This window comes from Lineus longissimus, chromosome 3, assembly GCF_910592395.1.
Source record: "Lineus longissimus chromosome 3, tnLinLong1.2, whole genome shotgun sequence".
Lineage (NCBI taxonomy): Eukaryota > Metazoa > Nemertea > Pilidiophora > Heteronemertea > Lineidae > Lineus > Lineus longissimus.
In genome coordinates, this window is record NC_088310.1 from 9696269 (window position 1) to 9723209 (window position 26941).

At 39.0% G+C, this 26941-nt stretch overlaps 1 protein-coding gene across 1 annotated transcript; it reads left to right on the forward strand.

Annotated features, from left to right (window-relative positions):
* On the forward strand, positions 1-24974 carry LOC135485693 (nuclear RNA export factor 1-like). Its single transcript, XM_064768075.1, has 22 exons — positions 1-139; positions 1131-1271; positions 2270-2458; positions 3022-3071; positions 3326-3409; positions 4112-4219; positions 4573-4644; positions 5183-5252; positions 5834-5922; positions 6542-6649; positions 7422-7531; positions 14824-14860; positions 15702-15773; positions 16155-16324; positions 16828-16889; positions 17384-17499; positions 18260-18302; positions 19083-19155; positions 20087-20144; positions 20419-20594; positions 21130-21190; positions 21778-24974. Exons 1-22 carry the CDS (start codon positions 130-132, stop codon positions 21814-21816), a joined length of 1938 nt encoding a protein of 645 aa, XP_064624145.1. The 5' UTR covers positions 1-129; the 3' UTR covers positions 21817-24974.
* The last annotated feature ends 1967 nt before the right edge of the window (positions 24975-26941 follow it).

The following is a 26941-nucleotide window of genomic DNA, read 5'->3' on the forward strand; positions in this document are numbered from 1 at the left end:
ATGGTTGGATTTCATCTCAGAAAACGAGCTATTTATTTCGTTCAAAACAACATATTTGACACCATCAAATCTCAAATTAACTTATGTTATAAGGATTCCGACATATTTGTGATCCATTAGGTCTCAAAAATGTATTCAGGTAAGCTGGCGATCGCTCGTAAGAAGATAAATCCGAGTCCCCTCTTTCTCAACAGTTGATTTTATTGGTAGTAAAACTGTGTTTAACAATGAGTACATGCTCGTCGTGCTTGCATGCAATGCGTGCTGAAGTGTACTGCATGCATGAAATGTGATGCATAAATGCCATAATGCACTTCCTTGCTGTGATTGAATCCATTGACTTTGTGCTGAGGGTGAGAAGGAACAAGTTTACAATCCCCTATGGCGGTTTAAAAAAAGGACATCAATTGACGAAATAAGTACCAATAATGGGTTTGTGAATGTGGTTTTTGGTTATCGTTGAATGTGCGCGATGAAACTACGTCATTTCCGAGCGGGTATTGTTAATTTTACGCCTAAATGGGAAGGCCTATTAATGATAGATACAATGATTTTCTGGGCGTTACGTCCTGGGACCTATGTACTTGTATGACGTACAACAGACTTTGACTTGCGTTAGGAAAGATGTCACAAAAATAAAACATGTACAAGCACTGTGAAACAGCTCGCTATATCATATCGTGGAATTTTAACTGACAATTCAATGTAGTATTTGGTATGGACGTCATGCACCATCTCAGCTTTCGAGAATGCATGAATTCTTGTAAAATCGATCGAAAGATCATCTGTGCATTTGAAGTTGGCATTATTATTATTCGATTGATTTTTGGCCCTTATAGAAAGAGAATTGATAGAAATATTGCTTTATCTCAAAAACTCTTTGATTGAGTAAAATAATTATCTTTTCTCAAAACAGAAGAAAATGGTATGCAAATTCCAAATCCAAATGTTTTAATTTTATAATTGCATAGTTAAAACATTTATTCAATAGAATGACACTGGCCAGTCGTTAACGGTTCAGCCCACAATCTTCAAATCAGATGGATTTGTTCGGCTTTGACTGTATCACTGCTTTAGCACTCTCCATGCCTAAAAGAATTTTGTGACTCTGAAGTTTCATTTCACTTCAGAACATGATGACCGTGCCGGAGGGTCTGATCGTGGACGTGGAAGAGGAGGACGGAGCAGGGGTAGAGGGGGTGGTGCATATTCGAGGGCAAGAGGGAATTTCAAATTCCCAAGAGGTTCATACAGAGGCGGAGGAAATAAAAGTAAGTCAATGATCAGCTGCTAAATGAACTCAGTGCCCTGGTTCTTTGATGTCATGGAGCTGTAAAAAGGATGAAATTGATACTTACTGAAGGTCAGTTCCATGAACAAATTTTAAAGAGCTGCAGTAGTACCTCTGTATTAAGGACACCCTCAGGACTGACAAGTGCTGTCCTTAATAGAGAGGTATCCTGATTAGAGAGGTCAAATTGAATGGAAACAACCATTTTGGGACCAAAACTAGTGTCTTTAGAGAGGTTGTCGTTAATAGAGAGGTGTCCGATAAGGGAGGTTCCACTGTACTTGTTTAAATCCATAAATGAATACATTTAACTTATAAATTGGCAATAGTGGGCTAAAACTGGTAAAAGAGAGAATATGATTAACAAGCCCTACTTCATCCATATCTATGTGCTCAATTACCTCCATTATTGTCTCTGCGATAATTACTGTGGTGATACGGGCTGCAGAATCTTTTGAGTCCTCACGCTGCACAGTGCTTCCAAATTCAGGAAAGGGGCTCAGTGCTTAAGGAACCATCCTTTGGATTGTGATTCTAGCAAAAACTACCTGTGCAATTTTTCTGAAACTCACATGGGTGAAAGCATGGCCCGAAACATTAATCATGGATTTGAAATGAATTGAAACTGACCTAATCAATTTCTTTTGTCTTGCTTCAAACCCAAAAATGAAGGGTATATAGTGGGCATTTTTAGACATTCTGTGTACAGGAATCGGCATGGCAAACTCCTCAAGATAGTGAAAAAATTGTTTAACGTTTCGAATGGGAAGCAGCCCAAAAATGAAGGGATCAAGCCACTGGAAGGACCCAGCCATCTCTTGCGGATACCCTTGCCAGGTGGACACCTCCCAATTATGGACATGTCCATTCAGTCCCGATTTTATCTAAGTCATTTCAAATAACTATTAACCACTTTAGGGCAGACACCTCTTTACCCTGCATCTCAATGGATTGTAATAGATACTTAATTTTTAACAGACTTCAATCCTCGCTCAAGAGTTGACGATGATGATGATGTCAGCATGGGAGACTCTGGAAGAGGAGGGTACAATAGAAGGGGGCGGACTGAGAGACAACCGTACCGGCCACCAGGTGCTAGGAGGGGTGGTGATAGCAGGGATTATCACAGCAGGGGACGTGGACGAGACAATCGCAATGATAGAGGAGGTGAGCAAAATTGAAGTTCGCCCAATTGAAGTTCGCACAATTGAAGTTCGCACACTTGGCTATTTTAATTATACTGTCATGTCTCGCTTTAATTTATTTTAAATTTTGGTTTGTTCAAATCCATAATTGACAGTGCTTTGTTTTGGCTGACATGAATAGAAATATTTACATCAGTAGAAATATTCATATCTTAATAATTCACTCAATTTGTGGTACGAGTTACTTTTTTGGACTACAAAAGAAGAATTTTAATTTTTGGTTTGTTAAAATCCATAATTGACAGTACTTTGTTTGGGCTGACATGAATAGAAATATTTACATCAATAGAAATATTCATATCTAAATAATCCACTCAATTTGTGGAAAGAGTTACTTTTTTGGACTACAAAAGAAGAATTTGGACAAGTTCTTGAAATAGTCATTCATTCTCCATTAAGTCAAAGGAGTTCAAAATTGTTTCTCAGTAACTTAACTTATAGGGGTATTTTTTTGATGGTCAACTAACTGCTTTTCCTTCAAAGTCTGATTTATCAAATCAATCATGCGTTTAATTTTCTTTTCAGGTTATTCTAATTATAAAGGAGACCCTGCTACACAATGGTGGAAAATAATGGTAAGCTCAGCTTTTTTGAAAAATTTCTGGCGACGTCATCATTAGATGTCAAAATAAGACTTGATAAAGTCCTTTGACGTCAAGGGATTAATTTATGATATTTCTGACTCGCAGGGGTCATGTTTCTATCTGTTTGTAATACATTTATAGGGTGAAAACTCAATAATAATAGAGTCATGAGGCTCCAAAGGCATATTTGGCGGCCATTTTGAATTTATGCAAATTAAGTGAAGATCATGTGTTGTTTGTTTCAGATTCCTCATGGGCAGAAAGTGGACCAGGACTTCCTACTTGAAAGCATCAAAGACATCTGTGACTTGCCTGTCGATCCTGTCAATGTAAGTCACGATTTTTGAAAGAAAAACTCAATGCAGATCATGATTGCTATCAAGTCTTTTGTCGATTTTGGCCTCATAAATGTATTCATTGAAATTTGCTTTGAAAAACTGGCATGAATGTAAAATCATGACTAAGTGAGTGAAGGTGATTTTTATGTAGTTTTGAAATACAATTGCGGGGAAAAGAATATCTTTTTTACTGATTATTGTTGTTTGTATAGTGAATTGTGCCAAGTATCCTTAAATTTTGAAAAACATGTGTTCCATTTCACTCTGTGGTCTCAACTACGTTTAAGATAACCATTCTGCATGCTTTGGTGCTACTAACTTGTATGCACAAGTCTTGAAGTACCATTCTAGAATACCTAATATCCCCTATTATCATTTCAATTTATTCAAAGAGAAAATCAATTAGCCTTGGTTATGAATATGATGAATAGTATAACCTGCTTAGGAGGCATTTTAGAATTGTAATTGTATCCACAACATCGAGTCGATGTTGAAATACCAAAACCCTCTCGGTTCCTCCGAACCCTCGAAAGGGGCGCTGGATTTCGCCAACATTTTCCCTACACCCTGGAGGGTTTTGATATCTCAACATAGACTCTCCACCTCGGGTCCAATTCCTGAAACTCTTTATTCATTAACCTCTGTTTGCTATATCCATATTTGGTGAATTATTTTCCCCTTTCTCTCTATCAGTTCCACTATGATGATCGAGGTCAGGCTGTCTTCTACGTCCAAGGGAAACCTCTGGCTGATTCCTTGAGGGCCATCAGTCGCAGGATTACACAGCCGAATGGTTACAAGGTACATGTAGCCCTGTCTTATAACGGAATTGAAATTATAACATCCACACAACCATTTCTAGCCTTCTAAAAAGTTTTGTTTCATTATGTCTCACTCAATGTTTCACACTAATGTGCTTCGGCATGTTTGATGGGAAGAAACTTAAATTAAACTGCCCATGAAATATCACTTCAGAATACAGTTGGGGGAAGAAGGCTAATTTTGAGGTTGAAAATATTTTTTGAATAAACAATTTTCAGAAAAGAATTCTCAACAGTGAAGAAGTTGAAAATAGTGCAATTACACCCACTGCTCAGTATTTTCTCTGCGTTTCCCCCTTTTTTTTTACAAATTCCTGCATGCATGTTTTCCAGGTCATCATCAACACAGCACCTGGGAGTCCTCCACCAGTGGAGTTAGACGGTGAAAAGATAGAAAAACTCAAGGTAGGGATCTCAATTATTTGTCAGATCCATAACAGTCTTGCTGGCAACATCCCGGGAATGAGGTTCATGTACATGTATATACTAAACGGAAACTAAAGCCGAAGAATGCGCTGATCTAAGGCAGGATGAGCGTTTTATGCGTGACACTACAGTTGTACACCAGTTGGGTTGATTGGCCTAGTGAATCCGACTTCGGCGAGAGGTTGAGTCAACGCAAGCTCCTCATGTTTCTCACTTGGTGGGGTCTTTAACCTGCCCTGGCATAGACACCAGATACAAGGATCATCAGTTTTAAGTCTCATTCGAAGGACTGTGAAGAGCCAGGAATTTTAGTTCCTTGAAAGCCACGCCGGTTCATCCAGAAATACAATCCTGGGTTCTCCCCGGGATCGAACCCGGGCCCTTTTGCGTGGTAGCCAGCAGGGTTAACCACTAGGCTGTGAAGCTCCCTCAAGAGTAAATAAAGACAAGTCTTTAGTTATCATGTTTATTTTTGGTAGAACCCATCTTTATAATTTTATTATATTTCCTACTGTAGGTTGGCATGAGTAATCGATACAAACCGGAAAGGTTGACGTTGGACCTTTCAAACTTTGCAAGTGATGCCGGTGAGTTTTTCTTGCATTGCTTCAGTTTTTGCCACATTATAGTAACAATTTTATTCCTGTCTGTTCTAGTGGTGGACTATACTGCTAAAATCTCGCAAACCTAGTGGTGAAGTCTGAATAGGTTGATTCACAGGGGTCAGAAAATCGTTTTCAAGTTGACAAGTCCCAATCTGTGAAAGTCTGGGCTAGCTCTTTCAGTAAATCCTTATAGTTTGCCAGACTGTATGCTAGCCCGGCTATCAAAGAGATTTGTTGACCCCTGCAGTTGTCTCAATAATTGACCGCCACAGATTCTGATCGATAACCTCTGCATCTTGTGGAGAGGCTTTCCGATGACCTGACGAGAACTCTAGTAATCTGTATGGTTATACTCATGAGTACCTCTTTGATTACTCCTATGTAATGAGAACCTCTCTATTGTGGACACCCTTTGAACTGACAAATGATGTTCAATAGAGAGGTATCAAGATAACAGGGGTCAAATTGTTTATAAGTGATCCACTTGGGATCAAAATCACTTGCCCTACTAGAGAGGGTGTCATGCTGGTGGCGCCAGCTTAAGTTTCATATTCTATCTTCAGACCTGAGAAAGGAAGGGCTGTACTTCCCGATCAATCGCGAGAATGTGATGTCAACCGTCATCAGTATCATAGAGGACCATATCCCAGAGGTATGTCAGATATCTTATTTACTTCTCACGCGTTCGTTTTAAACTAGCGCAACACTTGGATAAGTACTGGATCTTGCACCTTGATCTTTTGGTCCCAAATTGGTTGTTTCCATTCAATTTGACCTCTCTAATCAGGGCACCTCTCTATTAAGGACAGTACTTGTCAGTCCTGATGGTGTCCTTAATAGAGAGGTTCTACTGTACTATTGTCAGTGTATTCTTTGTCCGCCTTGATCCATCCTGTAATTTTGGTGGATTTTGCGAAGCACTTCAATTCACACAAAAAATAAAAATAATTTATTTTATAAAGTAGAACTTTTGTAATCCTCCAAAATAGAAATTGTGTTACATTTTTTCAGAAATTTTTGTATCGCAAAAATAGAAATGAAAATATGTACAGTACACTGTGCTGGTATACTGTACTTGTATACTGTACTTGCATTGTACAAGTACACTGTACTGGAGGGTCCAATTGTACCCAATGTCACGTAGTGAGTGTTTTGAGTGTGGGCTGTTAGGATGCGTGTCTCCAAATCACTGGATGATAAAATAGCTGTAAGTTTATTCAAATGTGCTGCATTTCTCAAGACTGCTATTATTTTTTCCTCTGCTCTTTCAGGTCGAAACATTAATTATGTCAAACAACGGGATCATGAAGTTAGAGACGCTGGGTAAACTAGTTGGGAAAGCACCGAATTTGAAGTCCATTGACCTGTCTGAAAATCAGGTGAGAATTTGAAGGCTAATTTTTCCATTTTGTAGTGTGGGGTGTAAAGATTGCTTCCTTGCATTGGAGAATGTTCCTCTCTACTGTAATACCCACGGATGAGAAATCTTTGTCTTTGGACAGATTTGCTTCAATTTGCAACTGAAAGGCCTATTTCTAAGTTCTCTGTAGAACGTCGAAATTTTCAAAATCTGTCAAAGAATAGGCATTTGATTTATATTTGTGCAAGCAAACGGCAGTTCTAAGGACAAAATTTGCCATGCTTTTTTCTCTAAACTCACTCATATCCTTGAAGTGCTTCATTAATTGACAAAAATTACCACAAGTTTCCTTATCAAATGTCTTGGGAAATCTGCAAGATTGCTCTCGGTGATTTGAGGTGCCCAGTGACTCGTGTGGTGAGGTCACTCAAAGCCTGCCATCTTTTCTTTTTGACCTTGGTACATATATATCAAGCAGGTTTGTCTGTTAAAGAAACCTGTTATCAGCTACCAATACAGTGGAACCTCCCTTAGCGGACACTTCTCTATTAAGGACAACCTCTCAATCAAGTACACCAGTTTTGGTCCCAAATTTGTTGTTTCCATTCAATTTGACCTCTCTAATCAGGACACCTCTCTACGAAGGAAAGAGCTTGTCAGTCCCGAGGGTGTCCTTAATAGAGAGGTTCTACTGTATAACAATTTTGAATTTCCTCATTGCGAAAGTATCCAAAACATAACAATTCACATTTTATTGAATCTTTTAAAGAGATTAAAAATGTTGTTTTCAGATTCGGTTTGAAAACGAGCTAGACAAGATCCAGGGATTCCAGTTGGAGGCCCTCAATTTGGATGGCAACCCCGTGTGCAAAAACTTCCAAGAGAGGGCACCGTATCTTAGGTATGGTATCACTTGAGAGTTCTTGTCTGTTGTCATGGTAACTGACATCAGTCATGATAATGTCGCAGTGCCAATCATATTTTGAAGAAATTGACAGCTTCTCATGCGTGGTCTCTGATTCTGGAGAAATCGACTATTACCCTGTGCTATTAGCCATTCGGCATGCACTTATCATGAAGACCAGAATGGCCCTGTACCAACCATGATTTGGAGGAATGTTGGCCTGCCAGCATGCTTAATATTACTTCATGGAAAACGCGCCCACCAATTGGAGAGGCATTGACGACTGTCTGTGCAGTATATTTTCCCCTAAATGCTTGCTGTGACTGGGAATTACCAAAGACTATTGGAGTATCCCCTTAAGTCAGATAAATATAAATTCTAATTGGGGAGGAAGAGTTGCCTGCCAGCATGCTTGATATCACGTCTAAAATTGGTTCCCCTAATTCTAGAGTCGCATTGACTACTGCGGAGTATTTTCTTTTCATCCTTGCTGTGATTGGGTTTCACGAAAGACTACTATTTCTTCATGCGAAACATTACCCCCAATTGGAGAGGCATTGACTACTGTCTGTGCAGTATAATTTCCCCTAAAAATTGCTGTGACCGGGTGTTACCAAAGACTATTGGAGTATCCCCTTAAGTCAGATAAATATAAATCCTAATTGGGGGAAGAGTGCTTGATATCACGTCTAAAATTGGTTCCCTAATTCTAGAGTCGCATTGACTACTGTGGAGGATTTTTCCGTTCATCTTTGAGCGTGGTTGGGTTTCACCAAAGACTAAGTCAGATGAATATAAAAGATAAAAAATTGTTGGTGCTGGGTACTTACATTTTCTACAGTGGTCATAAACGCATTTTGGCAGCTGGGTTATGAAATTTTAATAGGTTTTACAAACTATGACCAGATGTAACACAAAGGCCCCTAAAAGAAAAGTAGAGAAATCCGCATAGAAAATTGCTGAGCATGCCAATTTTATTTCTGATCAGATTTCGAACTGTCACTTGTGGAGTCTTTGGGTTTTGACTGTCTTCAGATTTGAATGCAAGGTTTCTGTCCTGCTTCGGTGCACATTGCATTTGCCAGCTTATATTTACTTTCAGCAACTCGATCTGATTACACCCAACTAAAAAAAAATATATGCGATAATTGGCTAGCTTGTGGACAGTTTAGTTGAATTGTGTTTCCAAGCCTTCTTGTTACCATCTCAGAAGTCTAAAATCACTAAATTTGTTGATATGGTCAATACCATTTGGGGTTTTCATTGCAGTCGCTGTGAGATTCAATTCCTTTGTCTTTTGTCAGTCAATTCCACTTTGGGTTTTCATGGCAGTCAGCTGTTAGATTGAATTCCTTTGTCCTTTGTCAGTCAATTCCACTTTGGGTTTTCATTGCAGTCAGCTATTAGATTGATTTCCTTTGTCCTTTGTCAGTCAATTCTGCTTTGGGTTTTCATTGCAGTCAGCTGTTAGATTTAATTCCGTTGTCCTTTGTCAGTCAATTCCACTTTGGGTTTTCATTGCAGTCAGCTGTTAGATTCAATTCCGTTGTCCTTTGTCAGTCAATTCCACTTTGGGTTTTCATTGCAATCAGCTGTTAGATTCAATTCCGTTGTCCTTTGTCAGTCAATTCCACTTTGGGTTTTCATTGCAGTCAGCTGTTAGATTCAATTCCGTTGTCCTTTGTCAGTCAATTCCACTTTGGGTTTTCATTGCAATCAGCTGTTAGATTCAATTCCGTTGTCCTTTGTCAGTCAATTCCACTTTGGGTTTTTATTGCAGTCAGCTGTTAGATTGAATTCCTTTGTCCTTTGTCAGTCGATTCCGCTTTGGGTTTTCATTCCAGTCGCTGTTAGATTGAATTCCTTTGTCCTTTGTCAGTCAATTCCACTTTGGGTTTTCATTGCAGTCAGCTGTTAGATTGAATTCCTTTGTCTCTCTGATGGAATGTTGATTCACATTTCCTCGTCTTCTTGCCTGACTGCTGTTTACTGGTAATTAGTCCAATGAATTCGGTTTAGAAAGAATCTGCTTCAGTTCCTTTTCACTTCAGGATTTCATTGTATTAGCTATTAGAATTCCTCTGCCGTTTGGATTCAAATTTCATCATGGAAACATTGAATTTCCCTGTCGTTTTGCTTGATAAAAGTTTTCATTTTATCATCAAACACTCTGGTCTAATGAATTTTATGTTATGTGAATGTAAGGTCAAGAAAAAAATTTCTTACAACACTTTCCTATTCTTCTGAGAATTCACTCTTGGGTTAGTAGAAACTCTCTGTTTTGGTGAACTATTGCTGTGAGTGACTGAATATAGTGGGTGTCTATTTAAAGCACCAGTGACTCCACTTTGAAGATCAAGATTTATGTCTATCCCAAAAGCTTGTAGCGTTAAAGAAAGTCTGAAACAAAGTTAATAAATAAGAAAGCATTCTGTTGTTGGCTTTACTACAGGGCATGGTTAAAATGCACCGCTTAGAAGCTTAGAATGCAAATGTCAGTCATTCTGAGGATGACCAGTCAGGTATTTCACTCAGGGTTTCAAAATCAGAAAGTCTGTAACAAAATTTGTAAAGATTCTGTGGCAGGTTTGATAACAGGGTTTGGGTGAAATGCATCGCTTTGGGCTCATCTATACAAGCGTCAGTATTTCTGGAGAGAATGATCAGTCACATGACATCATTTAGGGATTTCAAATCATCCTTTTAATTTCTTCATGGTATGGAATCATGGTGAAAATGTGTTCTTGATTATTGTTATAATTAATTTGCAGTCACCAAGTAGTATCACAAGAACGAAGGCCGTAGAAAATTGTTTGGCATTGGCTGATTTTGCCTGCTGAACTTAGTAAAGACCTTCGACAGTTCTGGAATTCTTTGTCATAAGGACCTGTCTTCGGTGCACTTGAGTTTTGACTTAAAACTTGATTTTGGTGGAATTTGCATCTTGCATGTACATGGACTATCAATTGCAATGCACCGGCATTGAATTGTAGAGTACTGATGTGCACTGAAAAGTATGTTTTTTCTGCGAGATGGTATTTCTATTAATGTCCAAAGCCCACGATATGTTTGAACTCTCCCTCAATGCCATCGATTTTTAGCATCAGGCTATGAAGATGATTGAAAGAAGAGACAAAATTTAATTTCTACACGTGATACTAACCCTGTCAAATTTAGATTGAAGTAGGAACTGCTCATTGATGTTGTTGATACCTCTTACACTAAGAACTAACTGAAAATATCCCATCTGATCAGGTCTGTAGCAGTCAAATGCATGTTCTGTTATCATAATCATGAGGTTGAGTGGGTCAAATTTGGCAAGAATTCTAAACTATACATGTTAAACACATTATGCACTTTTTTGTGCAAACATATTTTCTGATGCAAACTGACACACGTTTGTCCTTGGTGAATTTTCAATGAAATAAATCAGTTATTTGATACACAATTCCCACTCCACCAAGTGATTTTCTCTTCCTTAAAAGTTATGAGCTAATCAGTGTGTGCGGTAAAATGCGGTAAAATGTTGTAGTTTGTGTAATGTTTATGAGTATTCTGGAGATCCATGTCACATGATGTCATCAAAATGAGCTGCGAATCTGTTGGTTCTGTAAGGGGCTGGACACCGTCTAAGTTTGACGAGTGGATGGAGATGTCAGAAAGAGAGGAGAGGGCGCCCAGAACACAGGTTTCATGGTCTGTTGCAAGTAAGCGTAAGCTAGTCCTCCGAGTGGGGATGTAGTCTTCCAGAGGGAAGATGAGGTAATGAAAGCACAGCCAATACCTGAACAATAAAGAACAACAGCATGCTCCTGATGCATTTGACGGATCTGCCAATCATTGAGTTGCCTCCCCAGTCAAATTGTAAATATGATAAAAGACAGAGGAAATAATCCGGAATTAGGTGTAAGATCTTAATTGATACTGATAAAGAAAATAATCAGAATTAAATCAGACTTTATGCTGGTCTAACAGCTGCTTAGCTCTGGTAAGAACTGGGAGGTATTATAATTTGAACTTGAACAAAAACGAAAGTTGTTATGAATATTTAGAAAGTCTGATGACTACTTCTTCAATGGAAGGTCGAACTTCCACTCGCCACACTGATTTTAAAATGGAAGAAAACTAAAACATAGAAAAAAAGTTGAATTCAGAATAAATTATGCGTTGTTAAACATAAGTGCTCAGAACTTAGGTATCGTTAAAAAGAGATTGTGCTTCATGTCAATGCAACATTGATGAAAATCATCATTGGTATTATTTGAAAATTTCTATTCCAACAGCACAGTTTAATCAAATTGAACAAACTCGATGGAAGTTTCGTGATTTCATGTGCATGCATTTGACTTGACAATAATAGATCACCTGTTATAAGTTGGGAAGAAAATTTGAGTTAGTAAACGTGATTTCGTATAGATGACGGACAATAAGACAATCTTGTTGTATCAGTCCTATTGAAATTGAATGACACACTTCTGTGACCAGAAACTGGAATTCAGTTGTATGGTACCTCTGTGAAGTCTGCTTTTGGCTACTCTTGTACATGTAGGTGTCCATGAGAAATGAAATATGTCTTCTTGAGGGCCACTGACTTTGATAGGCTTACAATCATCCTGCAGAAATAACGTACTCATCATTTCAACCCTGTGCCTTTGTAACTGTTCAATGTGGAGACTGCAAGTTACCGAAAACGTAATCAAGAATCGATGACAAAAGGAATTATCTGTCAGTGAAGTATTTAAATATGGTATATTTTTAATGAGAAACTCCTTTGCTAAGACTGTAAATATAACCAAGAGTTTATAACAGCTAGTCTTTCTTAATTCTTGACATTACAAGAATTAATAAAGACTGCTACTTGATATAACTATGGACATGGACATAGTCTGACTGATTGTTGACTTTACTCAGTTCCTGTAGAACTTCCCTATTGAAACTGACCCTTGTATTGCTTACAGAGGAGTCAAAAAAGCTTTGACGTGTTTGATTAGCAGACCTCAAAGTCACAAATGATAAAGATAGTAATATATTATTGGGGAACTGGCTTTGGTATGAATTCCTGTTGAATGGATTGAAAAAGCTTTGCGAAAACTTTTATAAACTCAACATTTATTGCCAATTGTCTTCGGCGATTTTGAGAAAATTGGAAGAAATTTGTGTCCAATATCAAGCAAAGAATTTTGCTAAGGATCCCTCAGTTCAGGGCCAAAGAGATTACACATAACCTCTTAACAGCTGATCAGTCTTTTCTCTTGGTATTCTCTTGATTAAGTGTTCTCACTGGTTCGGCATATTTAGCCTCTCCTTTCTGCATAAATTAATTCTAAATACGGTTAATATCACTTTCTCATGTTTGTAGCTTCATTTTGGCCTAAGATCTCACTGCTGCTTTGCAATCACACTCACTACTAATTCAGTTTCTTGAGGTTTATAGGATTGTGGCTTCGCGACCAATACACGATCTTGCTACTTGCTTCTTGCAGCTTGACTTTCTGGTTCTTGCAGTTACAACAGTTTTGCATGAAAGAAATTGCTTACTTCATCATGAACTTCATGGAGAGGAGGTACAGGTCTCATATTCAAGGTCTTCTGAGTTGGTGGAAATCAAACGAAACTCACCTCTTGGCGAAAATTCGGCTGACAATTCCGTATTGCTCTTAATTCTAATACCCAGCTGCCAGTATGCTATACACATATGACAATTCGGTTTATACTATTTGTTACTATAGTGAAAAAAACATAAAAGCCATACATGGTAAAGGTGGAGTCTGTTTAGGAGACATTGTGTGCGAACTGAAAACCAACCCAAATGAATGATAGACTCAGTTAGCGAAGTGTCTTTTTAAATAAAACGTTGTTTGGGGTTGTCCCTGATTCTCTTACAAATTGCTGCTTTTCCTCTGTCAGGGATGTCAAATTTCTGATTTTTGGCTGATTTCAGACTTTTTCCTGTCACTAAGTCAGGAAATGCTTACTTTCATAGTTGGTATGGGAAGATCTCTTTTTCACATTTCTGTGGATCTTTGAATTTTCAAAATTGGACCAGAAATACGCATTTTAGAGGCACTTTTGTGCAAGCGAGTGCTGTTCAAAGGGGAAGATTTTCTGAAAAAAATAAATTTCAGACTTATTGCCTTTGCTCAATGCCATCCCTTCATATTGTACCGTCTTGAGTTACATGCCAAAGGTGTCGTCCCTCTGTGTCTCCTATGGGATGGTGCGGTAGGCGTATCTTCATTAGCTTCAGGAGTCGACTGTAAGTACTGTACCTAAAAGGTAGGTGGGGAACTGGCAGCGGGACGATTAAATTGGCATCAGGATGATGAAACTGACATCGGGACTGCAACTTCATCTGAAGAAAAGATGGCAAAGCATCTAGCTAGCACCAGATTTCTTGTTTTATGAAGTGGTTTTCAGTGCCTTATGCTTTAGATAGATTCTTGTTCGTGCCAACGAAGCCATTATCTGTTATCATTTGGCTGGTGAAGGCCTGTATCCACTCTGTAGCAGCTTATCGTCACAATTTTGCATTTTTCAAATCTATTTGTGTTTAGTTTATACAATCCTACAGTACCGTCAAAGTTGATGCAATGCCTATAAAGACTGTAGTCTGTGCAGTTTCCTACGCTCATTACTGTAGTGGATGCAGGCCTTGACACTCCATTTCCATTTCCCAACATTCATCCTTGGACATTGACCTGTTTTATTACTTGTCAATGGAAATAGCAACCACAACCGCTAGTCATTGAGGTTTCAGGGAGGTACATGTATGGATACATTGTTTATTCAAGCCTCAAGGCGTTGTGAGTATTGGGGGCAGTAGCAAAATTATAGTGAAGCCAATAGAAACGAAAAATATTCATTTGGGGGAAGAGGTCATTTTTCTACAAAAAAAGCCTCAACCAAAATAAAAATTTTTATGGGTATATATTTATGACCCTTCCTGAAGCATTTTCTGGCCCTCAAAATGCCCAAACTGCCTGGTAGCCTCCTTCTTTTCCTTGGTAGCCTGTTTCTACCAGAACTTTCAAACCCCCTGTTTAACCACTTGCCCTCAAGCAGATTAGGATCTCGCCTTGTGCCAAAAGTCAAAGGAGGTGCAGCACAAGGTTATGGAAAGTAAAGCCAAAAATCATAATTTTTTAGTTTCGGACTCTGAGGGGGGAGGGGGTTGAAGGAGGAACTAAAATATTTCGTTTCTATTGGCTTCACTTTAATTTTGCTACAGCCCCTAATAAAGATCATTAAACGTTGCATTTTGCATTCATCATCGTGAATGTCTTTTTCAGGGCAATAAGAAAAAGATTTCCAAACATACAGCGATTGGTACGTGTTAAAGGTCCTTGAAATTCAAAATCCAGTTTGTGTTCACATTTTAATTGTTCAAATAATGTCGAACTTCTTCATCTAGAACTTGCTCAACTTCAATATTGCAGTTGAATACAATGCAAAGGCTCTGAAGCATCAACCATTCTACTGTGATTCTTTTAAGATTCCCAGTACCACATCTGTATAAACATGATAAATTAGAGAGTGTTTGTGGTGTTGTGTAGTATTATAAGTTGAATTTCCTAGGAAAGATTCAGCCCAACCATTTTGTCATACATGTATGTGCGTAGGGGGTAATTTTTAGCCATGCCACAAGGGCTGGACCCTGCTGACTTCAGGGTTTTATATTAGAGTTTTCCTTCTCTTCTGTCTTACCTGACCTTGGAATACAACACTTGACCTTGGAATACATTTTATAATAATAATAATAAAAAGGTACCTCTATAGTGCTAAATCCAGGATAAATATTCCCGCTCAAAGCGCTTTACACAAAAAAAATTCTGATTTGATGGAAAGGCACTCCTGAACAGAAAGGTTTTCAAGATTGCATTGTATTCCTTGATGTCAGTGCAAGAAGTCAGTCTCGGGGGCAACTTATTCCATAGCCTGGTTGCCGCGGATGCAAAAGCACGTTCAGCATAACCTGAGCCGAGTGGCTTCGGTTGAATCAACCGGGTATGGGATGATGAACGGAGCACCCAAGACTGACTCCTCACACTGATGAGATTCTTCTCATTGATGAGATTCTTATCATTCGTGAGCTATCTTCTGGTCAATCTCCAAAGAGCAAATGCAGGAAGGGACGAATCTGTTATCAGTCCTGCTTGATTCGTTGCAGGATGGTAGCACACTCACTCCACAAATTGGTTTCGAGGTATTGGAGTCGGGGAATGAAATACCAGTATCACAGGTAGGTTCTTCAAGCTTCAGTTCAAAATGTCTTCATATAAGCATTTGGAGCTTTTGATCAGAAATGCACTTAATAGATGTTTATATTCTCATTAGGATTTCAAACCCAGACCCCTCGCAGGGCATTTCTAGAGGGGCGCAGTGCCCGGCCTTAAAAATTAATTTTGAAATGTGCCCTGCCGCTGTAAATATTTCTTGCCACGCCCTGACCTCCCTTTCAACTGCCCTGCCCAAAAAATGTGCAAACTAGCTCCTTCCCCAGTGTAAAGATGTCTGCGATGCCGATTTCAGGTATGCGAAATCTGTCTGTTTTAGTCTCAAGCAATTTTACTTGCATCAGTACATATTACAATGAGCACATTTGACTATTCTTCCTTTCCAGGGTAGTTTCTTCGTAGACGAATCTGCAAAGGAGATTGTACTGAGATTCCTTGAGCAGTATTTTCGAATATACGATTCTGGCGATCGGCAACCACTTCTAGAGGCCTACCACGACCAGGCTTGCTTTTCATTGGTTGCTGGTATGAACAAGCTTGTCGACCGAAGACATCGGTAAGAGTGTGATTTGAGTGTCGGTTGTTTATCAAATGCCTTGTTATGCAACTAGTACTGAATGTACAGCGTACAGGGTTGCTTACCCTTACACATTTGGGGGGAAATTTTACTCATTGCAAGGCCTGTTTAAACTTTGTTGGGGCCACTTTACACTTTGACTCGAGGAAATTTGTTTAAAAATCATGCTGAAATAATCAGAAAGATCCCCAATTATAGATGTCCTGACAATGGACAGGATAAGCAGTTCTTTTCTGGTTGACTTAGGTAGGTTTTCATAATGATCTGCATCAAAAAGATATGAGATTGTAAGTGTGGAGGTCAAAATTGCACGAAATAAATAAATAAACGTCACGTCTCATCAAAATCAAAATCAAAATCTTGGGTAGAAAACAGAGTTTTTCGAATTTGACGTCCCTACGTTTCCCCATGAATGATTTTATGATCAATCTTTCATGTTATGTTTTACGATTTCAAGGTGTTTTATTTTTATTTGATTGCAGGCAGCCAGATTTACGGGAGTACATTCAGGAGAGTCGTAATCTCAAGATTATCTCTGGACAGTGTAAGCAGGATTAGTTGTCCCTACTTTTTTTCATGGGCTTTGTTGCTGTAAATGGTAACCTAAAAGGATTACAAGAACTGCTCGCTCCGAGATTTTAGGATTATATTGTATAAGAGTTGCATGTATTTGCAAGTCACTTTACTTCTATTAGCATGTCCTGTGAGATTCCAGTGAGATATGAAGCTGTGATTCCATGTACCTGGTGCCTATAAAAAGGCCAACCAAACACCTCATCCAAGGAAGAATAAGAAAATGTATGGCTTGTCATGAACTTCTCCCTTTTAGTCGTAGACTTAGAAATATCTCTAGTGGCGCGGTGAGAGTATTCAACTTGAAGCCTGAACTACCTTGCCATGCATTGAAAACACACTCTTCCAACCAGCCAGTGCACATGCCAAAGGAAGCGTGACAACTTTCCGAGATTGCGTCATGAATCTTATGCGTTGTGATGTTAGAACACGTGTTAGTTTATACATAATACTACCGTTTTGCAGATAAAAGATGGAAAAGTCTGCGTACTGGCAAAATGAGTGTGGTGTCCTTTTTGTGCGAGTTGCCGAAAACTCAACACGATGCTTCAAGCATGACTGTCGACGTTACAGTGTCAACGGTAGGTTTCACTTTGTATAAACAAAAAGTCGTAGAGGTAGTGTTTGTTTTGATTTGAATTTTTATGAATGACGAGGAAGTGTTTGCAAAGTCAAGTAATATGTCCGACTACGAGTATTGACATAGTCATGTTTATGTAACGTATCTGGGTAAAGTGTACATATTGTGTTGTTCCTCTTAAAGGGAACTGGAACCGCCGAGCGATTTATTCAACTTTTCGACTTTCACCGCCCGAGAAAGTCAAACTTCCATACTTCCTATTCGAGTTCAGATTTGTAGCTCCGCCCCCAGTGCCCGAGCATGCGCAGTTCAATTTGTTATTATTGAGAATCATGTGAGAATCACGTGAGTCATGCGATCTTTCATTCATGAGTTTTCGTAGTAAATTCCATAGTAGTGACGTCACTCAATGATTGACAGCTAGGCGCCATGTTTCATTCATGCCTCGTTCTGATCACCCGATATGCGGGAAATGAAAACGAGGTCATACGAACTGGCTTGGCGGTTTCAGTTCCCTTTAAACCAGGAATGAAAGGAATCATCTCGAATTTGGCTAATGTCAGTGACTACTTTCGCCTGCTCAAAAAAATCGTATGCTTGTTTGATAAATTTCCTTGCAATGCCAAATGGAGCAATTGCTGTATGAAATTTTCTTTCAATTCGTTCTGCGCTCCAGGCATGCTCCTGAGTGATTATTTTTACTCTGGACTGATGATGACCTTGGCACAGCAAGTCCTGAAATGTCACATTATCTTTTTCAGCCTGCTATGATAATCTTCATGGTCACAGGTCTTTACAAAGAGTGTAAGTCAGATTTAATATGTCAAACCTACGTCACTATTTCAAATTCAGGCGATCCTTATGTGTATTGTCCTCATTTGCCAGTCTTTTTTTCTCAGAGCTTCGGGTTTAAAACTTAAAGCTTAATACATTTCACATTGCATAAGTTTTCTTGATAATCATAACAATAAAAGTGAGTTTTTCTATGCCACCTTTATACTGACTGAGATCTGTCTGACTCTCAAAGCACAATACAGTGACTGTCAAAAGTGACTGTCATAGAACTCTGGCATATCTAGAAGCTAGCTGCTGCTTTTTATGCAGCACTTGCCTGAGCCAAACCAATGAAGGACAAAGTGGCGACTTAGATTTGAACCCATGACTCTTGGATTGTGAGCCGATCACCTGAGCCAGTCTGCTGCCATGCTCCATATATCATATACAGTAGAACCTCTCTATTAAGGACACCCTCGGGACTGGCAAGTGCTGTCCTTAATAGAGAAGTATCCTGATTAGAGAGCTTGAATTGAATGGAAACGACCAAATTGGGATCAAAACTTGTGTCCTTATAGAGAGGGTGTCCTTAATAGAGAGGTGTCCACCAAGGGAGGTTCCACTGTGGTTTGAATATTAGGTGGATGGAAAACCTGTTCTTTACTCAATGGATTCTCGCATGTAGTGGTTGGGTAGTGCCCACTGATGTAATCATCTTCAAGAGTTTGAGTTTGAGAAGTATGATAACAAGAGAAAACAGCCATATTCTATTAAAAATGAGCCATTCACTTCCTTATTTCCACTTTGCAGCATCAAGTAAATCAGATAAGCCACCAGTGCGATTCTTCAGTAGGACATTTGTCACAGAGCAGGTTGGAAATGGGTAAGGCAGTGACTTTCTAATTTCTTGGGGTAATGTTGGTTAAGTTGAATGATGATAATGATAATAATAATAATAGCGAGTTCTAGTACAGTGCTTTTCACTGTTGTATCTACTGTCTCAAAGAACTTCACAATCTCAATAAACATTATTACCCAGCCTGTCCAGAAGCCTTTCTGGAGAACAAAGGGCAGCCACAATTTGGCACACACAAGGACATTTCACTGTTGAGGCCAGTTGAGAGTTACAAAGTAGCTATCTTAATGGTGTTCAATTTGACTGCAGTACTGGCTCCAATAAGTAAGAGCTACTTGGTTGAGAGGCTCGACCTCGCGGCAGGTCAAGAGGCCTCCTTGTTCAAAACCCCTCTGTTGGCGTGAGACTCTAGGCAGGTCTCCTTGGCTAGCTTGCATTACTCCACACATGTGTATGAATGGGTACCAGCGGGAAATTATTATTTTATTATTAATTAAAAACATTTTTATAGCGCTTAACGTTGTTAAAACTTCTAAGCGCTTTACAATTTATAATAAAACAATATAACATTAATACATGATAGAATAAAAGTCATTACTAAAGAAAACATGCAAGTGGGATTTAAAAATAGGATTCAAAAGAATTTCTTAAAAATATGAGTTTTTGTGCAGTTTTAAAACAACCCAGGGTACTCTGGCCATGAACACTATTTGGCAGCTCATTCCATAGCTTTGGTCCCGCCACTGCAAATGCCCAGCGTTCATAGAGCAGCTCGTCTGAGGTCTACTGAAAGGCTTCAGGATAGACAGGTGTAAGTAGGAAGTCGGATTATAACCTCTACGGCAGTTGATATCAGTTCATAAACCCATAACTTTCAAGTAGGATGAAAAAGTGACCATGCTGCTTGTTTCATAGTCGAATTCAACGATCATTTATTCTGATGAGAATTTTTTTTCAGTTTGGTTATCACCAATGAGCAGTTGAACATTACGAATCCTAGTCAAGATGTGGCGAAGGTAAATATCAATCTGTTTGTTTATAGGACTAGCATTTCATAAATATGTTGCAAATGTTCATGAAAGAGGAGCGATTAAATTTAGGTTTAAGTTTACATTTAAATTTACACTTTCTTACTAGAACTGAAAAATGGTTTGTGCCATACACTCTGTATGTCAACTTCGAGACTGACAAGTGCTGTCCCTAAAAAAGAGGTGTCCTGATTGGAGAGGTTGCCCTTAATAAAGAGGTGTCGGCTAAGTGAGGTTCCACTGTATATGCTTTTTTCTCCAGTCATTCTCAAACACGCCGATCCCTGGATCATCGGTCACCCCAACACCAACGCCGAGTCCTTCGACAAGTACTCCTACTCCGTCTGTGGTGGCGCCACAAGTCACGCCAGATGTACAGAAGGAAATGATCAAGCAGTTTTCCCTGCAGTCGGGAATGAATGAGGATTTCTCCTTGAAGTAAGTGTGACAATCTCGTCAAATGACATGTTCGATATTGTACACCTTAAAATGGCCACCCAATCTAATGGTGAAGGAGCTTAGCAAAAGTATGTGAAGCCCAAAAAGAAATGAAATTATTTTTTTCTGTCTTGAGACCCCCCCCCACTCCTCCGACGTGGCTTAATTTGGGCAACTTCAGATTGAGGTGATTGGGTGTACTAAAGATAGTTCTTATTCATCGAGGGATGCTGAGAGGGTACAAATTTTAAACTGCTTATAGGTTTTCAACTGCACTGGGTTTATCAATGGGCACAGCCTTTTTCTTGGGGGAAAAAATATTCCAGGCAAATATATTTACCCTCTTCTTTTGCTACAGTGCCTTTATGCATTAGAGTTGACATTTTGATGTAACCTTAGATAAGACTTGATAGGAGAAGATCCAGGAACTTTTTGAAATTTTTTTTTTTGAAAACTGCAGAAGAACTTCGAATCAACAGGCAAATATTGTAATCATAATACATGTAGTTATCGAGTACTGTCTGTTCTTTTTCAGGTGTTTGATTGAAAATGATTGGAATTATGAAAAATCGGCTGTCGTTTTTACAGAACTGAAGGTGAGTTTGGATTGTATTCATCTACAGTAGAACCTCCCTTAGCGGACACCTCTCTATTAAGGACTACCTCTCTATTAAGGACACTAGTTTTGGTCCCAAATTGGTTGTTTCAATTCAATTTGACCTCTCTAATCAGGACACCCCTCTATTAAGGACAGCACTAGTCAGTCCCAAGGGTGTCCTTAATGGAGAGGTTCTATTGAGTTAACAGGATTTACACAGCACCTCAGTCTGACTCATCATGAGTAGACTCAGTGGATGAAACGTTTGGTGAAACACGCAATTGGCCATGTATGTCATCATCGTCGTCATCCGTGGCTTCCTGACTTTATAATGAAAGAACCCAAGCACTTAGAAATAAACAAACATTTTCTGACATTTGAATCAATGGGCAAGTATAGTTGCTGCACCAGAATTTTCTGTGAGGCCTGATATTGCCAAAGAACATATCCAGATAAAGTGAAGTATGACAATAGTTTGATACAGATTTTGATATCTCAAGCAAACCCTTTGTGATATGTGATATTCAGGATTGTGTTTGGTGTCATGTTTTTTTTTTCTAAAACCAAATTTCTTTTTTTTTTCAGGCAAAAGGCATGATACCTCCAGAAGCATATCGAAAGTGAACAAGTGATGGTGGGAATTCTAAAGGCAGCGTGTGCTATGATCACGATTACGGGAAACTAGTGTGTGAATTGAACTGTACGACAAACATGGAAGAGGCAGTGACAAGAAACTAGCCCATGGATTGAACTGTATAACACAAATAGAAGAGGCAGTGACGGGAAACTAGCCCATGGATTGAACTGTATAACATAAATAGAAGAGGCAGTGACAGGAAACTAGCCCATGGATTGAACTGTATAACACGAATGGAAGAGGCAGTGACAGGAAACTAGCACATGGATTGAACTGTATAACACAAATGGAAGAGGCAGTGACAGGAAACTAGTCCATGGATTGAACTAAACCCACATAAAATTGGTGATACTGTGCGATTGACTTGGCCAGTTGCTCTCGTAAAAAAAAAGGAGCCTAAAACCTGGAGTCAATGGACATTCACTGAATGGTCAGCACTGTGTAGCATTTAGTCGGTGGAGGCTTTATCTTCCCTGTTAAACTTAAAGGGACACTATAGGCGGCTGCTAGGTAGGCAAGATAAAGTTAGACAATGTCACCAATAGGGGTCTCTCCCATCTCACAGTACGTCAAAACTATTCACACTTGTACAATGAATATATTTAGTGCTGAATCTAACATGACCCAGTGCCGTTACTGTGGATATTAGTCGCCCGAAGATGGCCAATTTAACCCCACTGCTCCTGCCTATAGTCCCCCTTTAAACAAACCATTCATTTGATGGTGTGTATTCAATATTTGTTAGATTATAAAATATAATGATGGTTGAAGATTTACTTGTGTTGAGCTGGTGTATGGGTCTTGAGGCGATCTGCATAATGCCTTGATTAATTATGTCATTCAAAATGTAAAAAATTAAAAACTATGTTGTGTGTTTGGTATGTATAAAGTGCTATGAGTAATATTTTTGGTTTTTAGGGATGAAATATGAAATTGCCATAACATAAGGCCTTCTTAACAGGGTCTTTCTTTGCTTTTGTACACCTATATCTGTTTACTGGCACTACAGATACAGTTTTTGTCAGACCACTAATTGATCATTGAAAAGAGATTGAGAAGAACTCCCTATTTGTTTGAGAAACTTAACTGTATTGACGTCGTATAAGTTTGTCTTCTTGATTTTGAACAAGTTTGGACTATTTCTTGCTGTGGTTTCTAGCAGGACCAATGAAATAAATCTTGTCTACGGCTAAAGGCATATCGGTTTTCTACGGCAAAACAGGAAATATCATGAAACCGCTGTGGTACTAATTGACAGGAATCTTGTCAATTTTTCTTCTTTTGGTCACTCTCCTTTTTCAAGGCTTTAGAATTAGTTCAACTACGTGTTTTCTCCTTCAGTAAATCTCATTTACAAAAGTAAAGTGTTAGAACTAAAACACTAGCATTACTGCTAATGCTAGCATTACTGCTCATGCTAGCGTTACTGCTAATGCTAGCGTTACTGCTAATGCTAGCATTACTGCTAATGCTAGCATTACTGCTCATGCTAGCGTTACTGCTAATGCTAGCGTTACTGCTAATGCTAGCGTTACTGCTAATGCTAGCGTTACTGCTAATGCTAGCGTTACTGCTAATGCTAGCGTTACTGCTAACGCTGATTGAGTGACAAGATAAACAAACACAATTTCTAATTTGCAACAATCTTCAAATCTATGTGTGCATTGGATGTTGCTGTTATTGTAAATATTGTTTTTTTAGTCGCGAGGGACGACCCCGATCGTGTTTTATAGCTTGTACATGCATAGTAAGATTGATGAACTTGTACCCGTTTGAAATTCAAATATTTCAATATTTTATTTATTTAGTTTAATTGTCAGGTTCAGGTCAGCAGACAAATTGAGGGGTCTGAGATTAAGAAAAGAGGAATTTATTGCTTTTGTCATGTTTTTATGTTAGAATTACTTCCGTCATGAACAAAAGTGCAGTGACAAAGTTATAGAGGGCACCACGGGGATGCCTCCAGAAGCTTAAAGGGGCAATGGAGGCAGCAGCTGGGCAGGCAAGATAAAGTTACACAAAGTTGCCAATAGGGGTCTCTCACAGTATGTCGAAATGATTCACGCTTGTACGAGGAATATATTTAGTGCTGAGTCTGACATGACCAAGGGCCCTTTATATACTGTGTATACTAGTCATTTGAAGATGGCCAAATTAGCCCCTCTCCTCCTGCCTGTAGTCCCCCTTTAAAGAGTAATCAGATTATTACTGCACTGCTTTTCCCTTCTGTGGTCAGAACGACCCAGAAACTCATTTTTCGCTGACTTCGCGTCGCACACTACATCTTGGGTCATATTTTTGGGCTGAGTCTTCCTGCTAAAAACAGCACAAAAAAATGTCACTCTGAGTTCTGGCCATTTTGCACAGAAAATGAAATATTTCAACATAATGTTATATTTCATCCGAAACTTAAGTACAAAGTTCTAAAAGTGCTTTGACAAAATCGGACAAAACATGACCAAGGTTTGAGCCACTAGTTTTTCCGGCCATTTTAATTGATTAATTTTTTAATTTTTCATGAAATGGAGCAGGAATTACTCAGTTTTGGACAGGGACCTTTGTGACTCGCTCTACCAAAACTAGGCGCTTGTCGCATCTGAACTCGACAGGTTGATACGGACTTGTTGTTCATTTCCCTATTGTAGACCTTTTGTGAAATCTATTACAAACTGATTTGGTCACATTTCACAAAAGGTCTACAATAGGGAAATGAACAACAAGTCCGTATCAACCTGTCAAGTTCAGATGCGACAAGCGCCTAGTTTTGGTAGAGCGGGTCACATTTGGTACCTTCCAGCATAAGACACTTGACCACATTGTTTTTGCATTCTATACAGCCTGTTTGCTATTTGCCAGTGATCTTTCTTGTAAAAGAAAGTATTGCATTGCCAAGTGTTCAAGGATTGAGCAAATTCACTGCAAACCCCTTTATCTTCATAAGCCAATTTAGGGGTTGGGATTGAAATTTCATTTTCCTGCCATTTTGTTATCATTTTGTTGTGGCAACTTCATAAAAGTGGTCTCACACTCAATAGGACTTAGAAGTTAAGGGGGTTTACACTAAAACGTTATTCATGTTATTTGACAGAGCAGACTATAATGTTTTAGATTCGCAAGTGAATAAACTAATTATATATTTTGTAAACTGTTAGTTATTTCTGCTATGTCTCTCCAGGGCAACAGTGAGGTACATTGTACTCTCGAAACTCCACTACTGTATGGTGCGGACTTTTCTAGTCCAAATCCCTGATGACCAATGCCATTATAACTGAGCTGCTGGCTGCCCAGTCGCCTTCCATTCTACAGTAGTGGTTGCCATCATTGCATTGCCCAAAAAATGGAAAAATTCAAAATTAACTGAATTATCATGCTGCTGTTTAACTGGAAATATTTGCGATGTGACAAATGACAAGATGTAGACCCAGATTCAAGAGGACAAAATTACAAACTGGAAGTCTGGACATGATGACTTGGATGTAGTTCGAATGTGATATTTTGGGCAAAATATCCTGATCTACTTTCATTGCATATGTTGGATGCAATCTAAATGATGTCATTAAGATGAATTGTACAGGTACAATTGAGGTACCTTAATATAGAGGTGTCCTGATAAGAGAGGTCCAATTGAGTGGAAACGACCAATTTGGGACTAAAAATAATATCCTTAATAGAGAGGTGTCCGCTAAGGAAAGTTCAACTGTACTATGAAATCAGTTCTGCAGTCTAAAATAAGTCCTATCATAGAAAGACTTTGTACATCCTCTCCACTGAATAGGTAGGTATACAGGAGGGTGACTTGGCGTGTCTAGTTCAACAGAAGACCTGAATCAGAATGGCAAATTTTTTACTCATAATATGTGCTCCTTCGTAGAAGGATGACCAATAGAGGTGTCATGTTATAGAGATTCCACTGTAAATTGACCCTAAGACCTGGTGTAACGATTTGTGACACGTCCCTGTGGCTGGACCCTATTGTCCTCATGATTGATACATATCCATCCTGTGGCAGCAACAAACAAGAGCTGGTTGTTCAAAACAACATGCTAATCGTACTCGATACACAGGGCATACCTGGTTAATTGAGTATGAATGCAATACAAGACGGGACAGCATACTCGAAAAAGCGTGTATATTCAGGATATCAAGTATAGACCGGACCTGGTAAGCATTACCATAATATGCTCTATGTGAGAGGCCATAGACATAACCAAGTTCAATCCACATGTAGCGGAACACAATGTCTGTACCAGCAGCTTCAAACAACAAACAAGAACTCAATTACTCATCATGCAGTTTGACAATGACATTTTGGCAGAATTTCATGATCGACTTTCTCTGAATAAGGTGGATGCACTCTGATGATGTCATTTAGATGAAATTGTATTGGCACATTTGTGGTACCACTAACGATTAGGTTGTGACATGAATGTACGGTAGAACCTCTCTATTGCGGACACCCTCAGGACTGACAAGTGCTGTCCTTAATAGAGAGGTGTTCTTATAATAGAGGTATATCAGAATGGAAACAACCAATTTTGGTCCAAAACTAATGTCCTTGATAGACTGGTGTACGCAAAGGAAGGTTCCACTGTACTATGAAATCAATTGCGTCTTGGCCATCAGTGAAATGATTCCTATCATGGAAAGACTTTGTATTTCCTTTTCAAATACTGAATAGGTATACAGGATAGGAGGATGACTTTGGAGTGTAGACTTTAACAAGACACCTGAATCGGAGTGGCAAATTTAGCAAATATAGCAAAGGCATAGTGGCTGCTATGCCTAAGGCACCTATTCCATAGAGCTATACCCTATACTATACTATACTATACTATACGCGAACAATAGTTTCATGGTCATGCACCCTTTGTGAAGCCATTGTTCGCGTATAGTGTAGTATACCGTATACCTCTATGGGGAAGGTGCCTAATGGAGCCCAATGAAGCAAACTTTGCTGCATGCTAAGATATTGGTGGTTTAGCGACCACTAAACCATCGTTAGCATTATAGTTGAGCTTTGAACAACCGGGCCCTGGTGTCCGGATGGGTTGTGACTGGGTCCCTTTTGTCCACACAATTGTGACGTACCCATCATGTGGCACAAGAGGCAAC